This window comes from Macaca fascicularis, chromosome 15 (assembly GCF_037993035.2).
Source record: "Macaca fascicularis isolate 582-1 chromosome 15, T2T-MFA8v1.1".
In the NCBI taxonomy this organism is placed as follows: domain Eukaryota; kingdom Metazoa; phylum Chordata; class Mammalia; order Primates; family Cercopithecidae; genus Macaca; species Macaca fascicularis.
The window spans coordinates 57,837,786-57,851,045 of record NC_088389.1 but is presented as its reverse complement, the minus strand read 5'-3'; the positions used below and the strand labels follow the sequence as shown (position 1 = coordinate 57,851,045).

At 42.2% G+C, this 13,260-nt stretch overlaps 1 protein-coding gene across 19 annotated transcripts in view; it reads left to right on the top strand.

Moving 5' to 3' along the window:
- INVS (inversin) overlaps positions 1 to 13,260 on the top strand; it is a 238,021-nt gene that overhangs the window by 170,008 nt on the left and 54,753 nt on the right. For all 19 annotated transcript variants that reach the window (XR_012424505.1, XM_074016960.1, XM_005581184.5 and 16 more), the window contains one exon: positions 1,253 to 1,465. Coding sequence is in view for 18 of the 19 variants with exons in the window: in XM_074016960.1 (XP_073873061.1) it covers positions 1,253 to 1,465 (213 nt within the window). In the remaining variant the exon portion in view is untranslated. The remainder of the gene's footprint in view (positions 1 to 1,252; positions 1,466 to 13,260) is intronic.

The window sequence follows — 13,260 nt, the reverse complement described above, 5'->3', positions numbered from 1 at the left end:
AGCCTGACTCTCTCTATCCTTGCCAGTGCAGTGTGTTACTAAGTTTTCTGATTTTTGCAAATCTGATCATCATTGAAAGGTACTTTCTCATGTTAGTCTAATTCATATTTCTCTTAAGTGAGTGAGGTTGAACGTATTTTTTATATGTTAAGAGCTATTAGTATTTACTCTTCTGGGAACTGTTATCTTTGTCTTTGGTGGTTTTTTTTACCCTGTAAAATTTTGTTATTTTTATGTGGTTAGATTTGTCAGTCTTCTCTATGGTTTCTGAAATTTTTTATTTTTTTTTTGGTGGCAGCATCTCACTCTGTTGCCCAAGTTAGAGTGCAGTGGCGTGATCTCTGCTCACTACTGCCTCTACCTCCTGGGTTCAAGCAACTCTCCTGCCTTAGCCTTCTGAGTAGCTGGGACTACAGGTATGTGCCACCATGCCTGGCTAATTTTAGTAGAAACGGGGTTTCACCATGTTGGCTAGGCTGTCTCGAACTCCTAACCTCAAGTGATCACCCGTGTCAGCCTCCCAAAGTGCTGAGATTACAGGCATGAGCCACTGCACCCAGGCCTTTTGTATCTTTTTTTTAGAAACGACTTCCAACATCATTTTGTTTTTAATCTTCCTGGTTTCTTCTGGTACTTTCATGGTTCCTTTTTAAAATATTTAGGTATTTGCTCTGTCCAGAATTTATTTTGGTATAAAATGTGGTATAAGAATCTCTTTTTTTTCCCCAGATGGCTACCTGGTTGTCCCATCACTATTTATTTAGTAATCCATCTTTTCTGCAGAAATGTAAAGGGCCATTCTTATCATATACCGAATTTCTCCATTTGGAGCTCTGTTTTTTTACTTCATAAGCATTAACTGTCAGTAATCATGGGCTCAAATTCACAAATCTCACAATTAATATTTTCACTACCTTTTTAGATAGGGGCAGGGAATTATTTGGCACATGGGAAAGAAGGGAAGTGATCATGTGTTTCCAATAGGCCCCTATTTGTTTGCCAGGGAATAAAACTCAGGAACTGCCATGGTTAGCAGCACAAAGCACCTGACCCACAGTAGTCAACCTTGTTTTGTGCCCCTTGGAGAAAAAAAGAACAGCCCTGTTATAGAGAAGGTGGCTTTGCCTGGGGAATATTCCACATCTTAGAATGAAGTTTCCTTCTGCTGCATGATAATATTTTCAGTTTAATTGTGCCTTGAATTACATTCTAAAATTAAAAAAAAAAAAAAGAAATCTTCCTCCCACTTCAGATACACACCCCTTGATTATGCTTTGCTTGGTGAGCGCCATGAAGTGATCCAGTTCATGTTGGAGCACGGTGCCCTGTCCATCGCAGCCATTCAAGACATCGCCGCCTTCAAAATCCAAGCTGTCTACAAAGGGTACAAGGTCAGAAAAGCCTTCCGAGACAGGAAAAATCTCCTCATGAAGCATGAACAGTTGAGAAAAGATGCTGCTGCCAAGTAAGTGTGAGCTATGCAGATTGCACTCTCGCCACCCAGAATCAGGGTGGAAGTGGGGGTGTGGGGGGTGCTGTGGTGTCCAGGAGAGGGAAGCAGATGAGAATGTGAATTACTGTTGGTCCCTGCAACCAGTCACCTTCCCTCTTCTCAGCACTCCGTCTTCTGGGACCGAGGCTGCAGTGAAGGACAAAGGCTTAACCTTTGCTGGGTGGTGATTCCTCTAGATTAGTCCCAATGTTTCAGCCCAGGGACAAAGCACTCCCACTCATGGCAGGGAGTTGGGGATGGGATTGCTTCCTAGAATAAGCTGTAAAGAAATAACTGCCCTTCTTGCCCTTCTTCTCTTTCTTTCCAAAAGAAACATGCCAGTATCTAGCCTACTTTCACTAGATCAATCTAAGTCTGGTTTTAATTTGATTAAAGCAACCAACTTGTATAAATAGCTTACTGTCCTTCACCCATTTCCTAAAACATCTGTACTAAATAATTTACTCAAGAAATATTGATTGAATGCTTACTGTGCAGACAAAACGCTTGGCTAGTGCCTAGGGAGAAAATGGCAACTAAAAAAGCAAAATCCCCCCTGCCTCAAGGACTTCGCATTTTTTTTTTTTTTTGGGCAATGATACAAAATGACTGTGCCTATTACACATTCTGATTATTTCACATAAATGATTGATTTTAAAGCTGGGTGCAGTGGCTCACACCCGTAATCGCAGCACTTTGGGAGGCCAAGGCAGGCAGATCACTTGAGGTCAGGAGTTCAAGACCAGACTGGCCAAAATGGTGAAATTCTGTCTCTACTAAAAATACAAAAATTAGCTGGACGTGGTGGTTAGCACCTGTAATCCCAGATACTCGGGAGGCTGAGGCAGGAGAATTGTCTGAACCTGGGAGGCGAAGGTTGCAGTGAGCCCAGATGGCACCACTGCACTCCAGCCTGGGCAATACAGTAAGATTACATCTCAAAAAAAAAAAAAAAAAAAAAAAAAAAAGATTTATTTTATATTATACTTTGGTTTGCCTTTTCTTTGATAGATATGTTGGGTAGAAGTATTTTAAATAGCAGCAGTGTACCACATTAGCAAATACAGACACCATAAACTCTGATGATAAAGATGTGGGCAAGCAGATTGTTTTTTTTGAGACAGTCTCTCACTGTCACTCAGGCTGGAGTACAGTGGCATGATCTCCACTCACAGCAGCCTCCACCTCCCAGGTTCAAGTGATTCTTATAACTCAGCCTCCCAAGTAGCTGAGATTACAGGCGTACACTGCCACACCCAGCTAATTTTTGTACTTTTAGTAGAGATGAGGTTTTGCCATGTTGGCCAAGCTGGTGTTGAACTCCTGACCTCAAGTGATCTGCCCATCTTGACCTCCCAAAGTGCTGGGACTATAGGCATGAGCCACTGTGCCCAGTCTGGGCAGATTCTTGAAAGATAACTTCCTGGCTCTATCTTGAATGTTTCTAAATCTAAATCTTCAGTCCTTCTAACTCTTAAATCCTTCTACATCCTACCCTCAAGGGGGAAGCATAAGTGTACTAAATAATCATTAAAAGTAATAATAAGAGGCAAGATAAGTCATTTTAATGAGAATTTAAATACCACTATGTACTGGAATGTTAATCATCATGTCAGCCTTCAGTAAATAAGATTTATAGAAACACACCATTTTCTGTGACTCTGAAGCTACTGAAGTAGATGGTATCCCAGGAAATACTATGTTGCTCTCTTCTCTTAATGATGCCCTCTTCCTTTCACTTTTGCCAAAGAATCCAGTATCAACCTAAAAGCCTCTATATACCTCTCTTTCCAGCCTTCTTATAAAAGTTCTCTGCTTGTGAGTGGCAACCATAAGTAGATAATACACATGACCAATTATCCTGAGTTGCAAGTAAATGATCTCTGTAAAGGGATGGAATGTTGTGTTTCGTTCTACTCATGTTTCCATAAGCTCCAGTTTAATGTGTGAGAATCTATTTTCAAAAAATGCAGTCATATCTGCTTGAATATAAGATGGGACTCAACAAAGGCTACACAACTGACTTTGTATGTCCCCTAAAGGGAGGCTATAGATCTCCAAGAGATATACTTAAATGGTGGAGAAACTGATTTCATTTGTTCTGTTTCTCAAAAGTTATTTCTTAAAATCTGAGTCAGTGTTTAATTTTGCTTTTAATTCTTGCTTGAAGAAACAAACATCGGGATGCTAAACTCAGTCCTTGCTGCTGCTGCCTCATTGACTAAGCTGGCCCAGGGACAGCATGTCACCTTGGTGTACCTTTCCTAGTTTATTATGTTAGGATGGCAGAAATCATCTTCCTTAAAATGAGGATGTGAAAGGCACTTATTAAACTTAAGTAAAGTAATTTCTAATTTGCTGAAAGAGAAACTGGGACAGAAAAAAGTTGTAGTGATATTTACTAAGGCAGGTAATGTTAGAAAATGCTATTTAACGTATATCTATAATCAATTTAAAAGCACTTTATAATTCACACTGCACTGCCTATGTTGTTGCCAAAATGAACATTACTATAATTTACCTGCCAAAGCACACAGTTGAGTGTTCACTAAAATAAAACCATATTTCTGTTGATCACCCTTCTTCCCTGAAGCTTGCTTTTTGCCAGGTTCTTATTTCACTCGAATCTCAGATCTCCTGTAACTCTCTGACTCTCCTTTCTCACATCTTTTAAATTATTCCATCTCCACACTGCAGTCAGCCTTGAAGGCGAACTTCTTAGACTTCTACTCATGCTATACTTTTTTCCATTGAAAATGTATCTACTCTTAAATTTTAAATTAATTCATGTCTATAGATAGCCCCCTAATCTGTCTCACACCCTGACCTCCTGGAACTCTAATCTCATATCTTCAGTTGCCTAGTGGGCATTTCTGCTATGCTTTTGTCACTTGCCAACACTTTAGATCATTGTACGTTCCATTTGCATGTCCTGTTTTCACTATAACTTCAGACTCTGCAACACACAGACATGCAGATGGAAACAGCTCATCACCACAGTCTGTCTCTGTTCTGGCCTTTTTAGGTGCTTGCTAGTGCTGCTACCATTGATTGTGTGCATTCCCCCTTTGACAGCCTTTGCTTTCATTCTTCTGTGCCACCACCACTCTATACAAGCCCTCATTCTTTTTTTCTTTTTTTTTTGAGACGGAGTCTCACTCTGTCGCCCAGGCTGGAGTGTAGTGGCTTGATCTCGGCTCACTGCAACCTCCACCTTCTGGGTTCAAGCCATTCTCCTGCCTCAGCCTCTCAAGTAGCTGTGATTACAGGTGTGCACCACCACAACCAGCTAATTTTTGTATTTTTAGTAGAGATGGGGTTTCACCATGTTGGCTAGGCTGGTCTCAAACTCCTGACCTCAATCCATCCACCTCGGCCTCCCAAAGCGCTGGGATTACAGGCATGAGCCACCGCGCCCAGTCCCCTCATTCTTAAATACCAGCCATGGTGCTCTGTAAGATCCTTCAACATTTCTTTCACTTCCACTTACATTTCTAAGTCTCATTTCTCTCCACCACCACCACCCTCCCAACCTGAACTTTCTTCACTTCACTTACCATTCTGTCTGGGAGACCTGAGCTTCTTCCTAGCTAGTATATGTGATTATGTTTCTAAGAGTTACATCATCATGTCCAGTTTTGGTCACCCAGTTCAAACTCTTGTGATGCTTAAGTCCCTTCTACGAGAGGTGGTTCTGTGTCCCCCAAAAAGTCAAGTGCAAGAAGTCCTGTATCTCTCAAGATAACATATTCCATTAGTGGAGGGCTCTGTCTAGCAAAAGTTCTTTTCTACCCTTTGGACTTGAATCTACCCCTGGAAGCCAAAGAGAAAAATCTAAATCCCCTTTTCATAAACCAACTTTCAGATTTTTAAAAAACTGCTCATAACACTTCCATTGCTACTGCTCGTCTCCTTTTCACTTCGTAATTAGTCAGTGCTTACTGAACATCACCAGATTGTTAATGGTTGGCCCATGTGTTTGACTCATCTGCTCACAAAGTCATCTGGCCCATGGGGAATTACTTCCATTGTTCTCTTTCATGCCATTGCACTTCTCTGAGCCTCAGATTTTCATCAGTAAAATGAAAAGAAGGTTTCTTAATTCAAGATGGGCTTCAGGGATCCATGAATACCTGAAACTGTACACAGCATTTTGTGTCAGAAGCACACATGCGTTTTGCGGGAGAGCATCTATAGACTTTCTTTATCACATTCTCCAAATGGGGTCCATGAGTCACACACAAAAAGACAAAAACCACTGGACTAAATGATCTCTCACGTCCCTCCCAGCTCTAACATTCTGTAAGTCACAGGTCCTAAGACACACGACATTTTCTTATTCCCTCAAGAGGGAGTTAAAGATCAGCTATTTCTATGCCTGTTATTCAGTGACAATGAAGAGATAAAAATCTGACAAACTCCTAGACACCATGCAACACCAACTGAAAAGGTGAGAGCTAAATCTTTTTTGTCTCATGAGGTAATATTTTCCTCTCACTGGAAATGATCCAACAGAAGTGGAATTATCATCTCTCCATGATAGTGTATAAGGCATTTTTAAAATTATGTAAAGATGCCTATAATCACAGCACTTTGGGAGGCCAAGGCAAGAGGATCGCTTCAGCCCAGGAGTTTGAGACCAGCCCAGGAGTTCAAGACATAGTGAGACCCCGTCTCTACAAAAAAATTCAAAAACTAGCCAGTGTGGTGGCTTATACCTGTAGTCCCAGCTACTAGGGAGGTGGGAAGATCACTTGAGCTAGGGAGGTTAAGGCTGCAATGAGCTACATCACACTATTGCACTCCAGCCTGGAAGACAGACAGAGACCCTGTCTCAAAAAAAAAAAAAATTATGTGAGGAGCTGGTCTCTGAGATCTCTTCTGAGTCTCTGCTCATGCGTGCTTCTCCCTCTGCCTGAAGTAACCTCTCAGTTTACTCCTCTCTCATTCTTCATATGTAGCATTTTTCTCCCCCTGTTTAATTAGTGAGTGCCTCCCACATCCTCCCATAGCTCTGTGTAGTTACCTCTCCTTTAGCACTCATCACATCTAGAACTCACTATTGGCAGGAGCGTATGGGTCTGATTCCCCAACTCAATTGTCAGTTTCTTGAGAACGGGGACTGTGTGTTATGTACCTCAACATCTCTAGTACCTTAGAATGTTTGGTATGTAGTAAGCATTCAATAAATAAATGTTCAGTAAATTCCCCTACAAAGGGTCTAAAACCTTACATAAGCCATTGATCACTGTAGACCTTAGTTTCCCCATCTGTCAAATGGAAGGGTTGGACCAAATCCTCTTAGGTCTCTTTCAGTTCTTATACTGTGACTCTCTGTAAGTGTACAACTTTAACTTGTTTGTCTTGCTCAAGGCAGCAAACACATTGTATACCACTTCTCCTCACAACACTCTTTGGCACTTATATATTCATTTGGTTTTCCAACTCCCTGAATATTGGTCATGAGAAAATTATCATTTGACAGATTATAACAGTCTGTGTTCTGATTTTAAAAAGAAAGACCAGAGCAAAGGGGCTGACCGCTGTCTGCACTTGAACATGAAACCATGATTCTGTAAACTTTTTAGACTCACACTGTTTACAAGTCTTATCCCTGCCAGATTTAGCAAATATTGGGAAGGGCTGGGTACAGTGGCTCACGCCTGTAATCCCAGCACTTTTGGAGGCCGAGGTGGGCGGATCAAGAGGTCAGAAGATCGAGAGCATCCTGGCTAACACAGTGAAACCCTGTCTCTACTAAAAATACAAAAAATTAGCCAGGTATGGTGGCAGGCACCTGTAGTCCCAGCTACTCGGGAGGCTGAGGTAGGAGAATGGCAGTGAACCTGGGAGGCGTAGCTTGCAATGAGCCAAGATCACGCCACTGCACTCCAGCCTGGGCAACAGAGCGAGACTCCATCTCAAAAAAAAAAAAGAGAATATTGGGAAGAACAATTACAGGTAAATACCCTGTTTCTTGTTTAGAAGATATAAGGAAGCTTAGCCAAATAGTTGATGTTAATTTGTCTCTAGGAACCAAAAACATACCCATAAGAAATGGAAGCCTGATTGAATAATGTGGATTTTAGATATTACAAATATAGATAAATATTAAAAAGTAGACATGACAGCTGTCCTTAATCTCATTTTATAAATGCAGAGATGGGCACAAAAAGGTTAGCCTGCCTGAAGTCACACAGCTAGTAAGGAAGAGAGATGGCACATGGATCTAAGTCTCAAGGCCAAGCTACCTACCATTACTTGGTTCAAGGGAATCCTCCTACCAGCCAAGCCCATGCTAGAGGCTGTCCCCAGATGCTAGCAACCATCTGATTGAATAACCATCTGGCTCATTCAGTTATGCCACTGTTGATCCCATTCGTTGTTAAGAGAGTGGTGCCAAGCCACCATTATCAATTCTATAATGTAATTCAATAACACTCTTCCTGTTAGCCTCAAAACTAACAGAACAGAGCACACCAATATTCTCCTAAATCCTTGAGAAAGTTACAAATATCGATTGGTCCCTAGCCTACACCAGGACAAGTAATTAGAATGGCAGCATTTAGGCAAAGCTGGGTTAAATCAGTACAACTGGACACACTAAGTAGACTTCTCTTTTCTGTAGAAGCATTTTAATCACATCTCTCAGACCTCACTAGGTCTTGTATTCATGGCAATGGAAACCTGAATATTCATGGGATGGGAAAGAGCCTGCCTGTTTCTGCAGTGTCTGATAGAATTAATTTCTTCATGTCAAAAGTGGGCAAATAGAACTCTCTTATGGGTCGCAGTATTTAGAAGGCACATAGTGGGGTAGAAAAAATATCAACTTCCATAACTCCAACTATGCAGGGCCAGAGTCAAGAGTTTGCCATATTGCACAAATAGATATATCCACTCCTGAGATGCTGAAGCCATCGTACATTCAAGTCATTTAAGTTACTGCCCTTGATCAGCTTTTGTTAAAATTTGTTAAAATTTCTGATCACTCAGCTTCTTTTTAGCCCTTTTCTTGCCAGATTTTCATCCAGGCTAGTAATTTGTAAAAATTTCTATCTGTGGGTCTTAGATTTGGTTTTAGGGGGCTTTGGGGGAATATCTCTGCCCCATAATAGCCCTCGAGCAATGTGAAGCAGCGATGTGTCCTGTAAATCTTTTATTCCTGGGTAGACAGCCCCAGTCCCATCAGCTGAGAGTCTGGAAACCCCTCTTCGCCCTGTGGAGCGCAGGACCTGAAACAGATGTTGTCAAAGATTTGATCCCCAGTTGACTTTCTCACTTTCTTATCCTGTGAGCCTCTGAAGAGCTACAAAAATTGCTCTAAAAGAGACAGTACAAACCAGACTAAATTAGCAGCCCATTAGAAGCTATCGTCTACCCAATTTCTCTTCACATAGTAGGAAAAAGAGAGAGAGAAAGGTGGGACTATTTTATCCACTAATATTCTGCATGTTAATAATTTTCCTGCAGAAATGTTGTTTGCTGTGTCATAGAACTTTTAAAATTTTTTCATATCAACTAGAATAATATTGGTTCTTTTTCTGATATTTGTTCTAAGCTTTACAAGTAAAATAGATCTTTATAACATAGTGTACCTTCATGATTAAATTTTGTTTTTGTTTTGTTTTGTTTTTGTTTTTAGGCTGGAGTGCAGTGGCACAATCTTGGGTCACTGCAAGCTCCACCTCCCAGGTTCACGCCATTCTCCTGCCTCAGCCTCCTGAGTAGCTGGGACTACAGGCACCCGCCACCATGCCCAGCTAATTTTTTGTATTTTTAGTAGACATGGGGTTTCACCATGTTAGCCAAGATGGTCTTACTCTCCTGACCTCATGATCCACTCGCCTCAGCCTCCCAAAGTGCTGGGATTACAGGCGTGAGCCACCGTGCCCGGCCCTGATTAAAGATCTTTGACATTTCTTTATAACTTAAGAAAAAAACATTTAAATTTCAGGACAATTATTGAATCTAAGAGCTAAGGACTAAACACTACATTGAAAGCTAGGTATGGCTGAGTGCAGTGGCTCACACCTGTAATCCCAGCCCTTTGAGAGGCTGAGGTGGGAGGATCACTTGAGGCCAGGAGTTGAAGACAAGCCTGGGCAACATAGGGAGACCTTGTCTCTACAAAATATTTTTTTAAAAATTAGCCTAAAAGTTCAAGGTTACAGTGAGCTATGATTGCACCACTGCATTCCAGCCTAGGTGACAGAGTGAGACCCTGTCTCTAAAAATAAAAATAAAAAAGAAAGCTCATTTTTAAATACTGCAAATGATTAGTTTGAAGTGGCATCCCCAGCTTCTTCATATGACCCAATTAATTTTTTAAATAATGGAAGAAGTTAGGTGAAATTTTTAAAAACAACTCTGTCATGGGGATGAATTTTACCAGGAGATAAAGCAGCTGAGTTCTATCTTGGCTCTGTCTGTAGTTTACCATGTAGCCTTGGGTAAGTCACTTACCTCTCTGCCTGTTTTCTTATCTACCAAATGAGGGTGTCACCCTCAATACACTGTGGTTTCTTCAAACTCTTACGCTATGAGCAATGGTTCTGGACTTTTTCCCCAGGGAGACACATACATGTGGGGTCATGTTCAACTCTCAGAAGCTGAATTGTTTGTGTTGTTGTTGTTACTGCTGCTGCTTTAGTTTTAAGGCAGCAATATAGATAAAATAGGATATAGGTTACGCATAATTTCCAGTTTTAATCCCACTCCATTTTTTCCCAATTGTTGCGGGAAGTCAGGGAACCCAAACAGAGGGACCTGCTGAAGCCGTGACAGAAGAACATAAATTGTGGAGATATCATGGACATTTATCACTTCCCCAATCGATACTCATATAATTTCCTATGCCTGTCTTTACTTTAATCTTTTAATCCCGTCATTTTTGTAAGCTGAGGATATATTTCACCTCTGGATGCTGTGATGATTGCGTTAACTGCACAAATTGTTCATAAAGCATGTGTGGTTGAACAATATGAAATCTGGGCACCTTAAGAACAGGATAGCAGCGATTTTCAGGGAACAAGGGAGATAACCTTAAAGTCTGGCTGCCTGGGAGCCAGGCAGAACAGAGCCATATTCCTCTTATTACTGAAAATGGGTAAGAGAAATATCGCTGAATTCTTTCCCCAATAAGGAATATTAATAATTAACAGCCCTGGGAAAAGAATGCATTCCTGGGGAGGCCTCTAAAATGGCTGCTCTGGGGGTGTCTGCCTTATGCAGTTGCAGATCAGGGATGAAACACGCCCTGGCCTCCTGCAACACCCCCAGACTTGCTAGGATTAGGAAATTCCAGCCTGGCAAATTCTGTCAGACCAGTTCAAGGCTCTTGAATCCTGTTAAGATGTTTATCAATGACAATGCATGCACAGCGGGACATGGAAGTTCATTAGTGATTCTAGTTTCGCCCTGACCTTCTGCCTTGTGATCTTTTGTTGCCCCTGAAGCATGTGATCTCTGTGACCCACACCCTATGCGTACACTCCCTCCCCTTTGAAAATTGCTAATAAAAACTTGCTGGTTTTGTGGCTCAGGGGGCATCACAGAACCTGCCGACATATGATGTCTCTCCCGGACACCCAGCTTTAAAATTCCTCTGTTTTGTACTCTTTCCCTTTATTTCTCAGACCGACTGACACTTAGGGAAAATAGAAAAGAACCTACATTGAATTATCGGGGGTGGGTTCCCCCAATATCCAGTGATCACTGCTATTACATCAAGAACCACTGCTCTGAAGAACTTCACAATTGTGGGCCATGTGCCACCTGGAAGATTTTTTTAATGTAAAATGCATCAATTAAAAAAAATTAATTATAAGACCAGGGGCTAATTATTCATTCAGATGATTGCATTCTGTCTCCTAATTCTGCTTACTTAGTTCTACCAAAATGAAAAATCACTCCCCTGTATCCCCCCTCCAAAGCAATCTCCAGAAGTCAAAGCCCTCTTGCTTTCTGGGTGTCCTGACCACTTTAAAAGGCTGGATCCCCTGTTCCTCATGTGACTGCCTTTGTTTAAAGGCCCAGAAAGGTCTGCAGTGATAAGGTTTGCCCCGGGACTGGCTACAGAGAAGCTTCTTGGAATTGAATAAGGAGCTGTTTGGTTTCCTAAAAAGAAAGAGGAGACTGCTCAAATAACAAAGTCTAATTTGTCACCTCAGAGTCCCCCTTAATGGCAGTGAGATCCATGTAGGTGCCAACCCAGACAGACACCCACATGTGTCTGTCTAATGAGCCAATATCATTCCCTTAAAACAGCTCTGCTCATCAGTGCTGATAAAAAGCACAGCCCTTCTTCCTCTGCCTTCCTGGAGCAAGGCTATTAAATCTATTAGCAGCACTTCCGCCACCCAGATGCTTCCACCTTCTTCTGAAAAGCAGCCTTGTCCCAGACAGATCACACTGAAATGGCGCCTGCTCGCATCCATATGAATCTCAAGTTCTGAGATGACAGGCTGTCCAGCTGGCCTGTAGACCGCAGTCATTAGCAGGTGGCAAAGATGTCACAAAACCAGAGTCGAATAAAAACACTAGAGCTGTACAGGAGTTAGCACGACCCATCTGGCCATGTTCTTGGTAATGGGACTCAATAGAAAACTGTTAGATAAGCAAGCTTGGACCCCAGATCAGGGGCTACTCCATACAGGAAGAAAGAGCTTCAGAAGGGGAATTTAACAAGTTGACAAGGTTTTAAATCAAAGTGTAACCCAGGTATCTGTCAGCTGGGGCTTTCCTGTCCCTTGAGATCTAAATAAGCTTTGCTTCAAATGCCGTAGTCCGTGGCAGTCTGGATTCTATGACTGCTTGTCAGCTTAGGGTCTCCACCTTGTCTCATGCTTCTGTGTCTGATCCTTAGCCCTGCACCTTGTCAGGTTGCCTATAAAGATGGCATGCTCATGTGTGAGCAAGGTGGACCTTACAAAAAGTTGGTGTCAATGTGGAGAATCACATTTCATATTGTACATTTCATTCCACCTAGTGGTATAGTGAGCAGTCCATGTTAGACTTTCCTGTGCCCTTAAGCCTAGCTACTCAAGGTGTGGCCAGAGAGCCAGCAACACCTGGATCACCTGGGCGCTTGTTAGAAATGCAGAATCTTGAGTTCTCCCCAGCCTTTCTAAGTCAGAATCCATAATTACCAACACACCAGGTGATTCAGCCCAATAAAGTGTGAGGGGCACACAACTAAAGTCCTTTTCAGCTGGGCGTGGTGGTGCACGCCTATAATCCCAACCCTTTGGGAGGCCAAAGCTGGGGGATGGCTTGAGCCCAGGAGTTCAAAACCAGCCTGGACAACAAAGTGAGACCACCGCCGCCCCCCCCCCCGCAACCCCGCCCACCGATCTCTACAAAAAATTTAAAAATTATCCAGGTGTGGTGGCGCATGCTACTCAGGAGGCTGAGGTGGGAGGATCGCTTAAGCCCAGGAGTTCAAGGCTGCGGGGAGCTAAGAAGGCACCACTGCACATTGCACTCTAGCCTAGGTAAAAGACCCTGTCTTTAAAAAGATAAATAAATGCAAAATATAACATTTCTTCCATGATAAATTAGGTCTTTGTTTTCCTGGCTGTCCCCTTCTGGGTAGAAGATTCCTTAGGGAGGACCTGAAATCTGTGGTCGTCATTTCTGTATCTTCAGTGCCCAGCAGAGAGACTCAGAAATTTTGTTTTTCCTCCTGTCTTTGCCTTGGAAATCCCTACAAATTAACAGCAGTGGTCAAACGAATCCTACCCCTAACTCAGCCCCTTCCTTTGTCC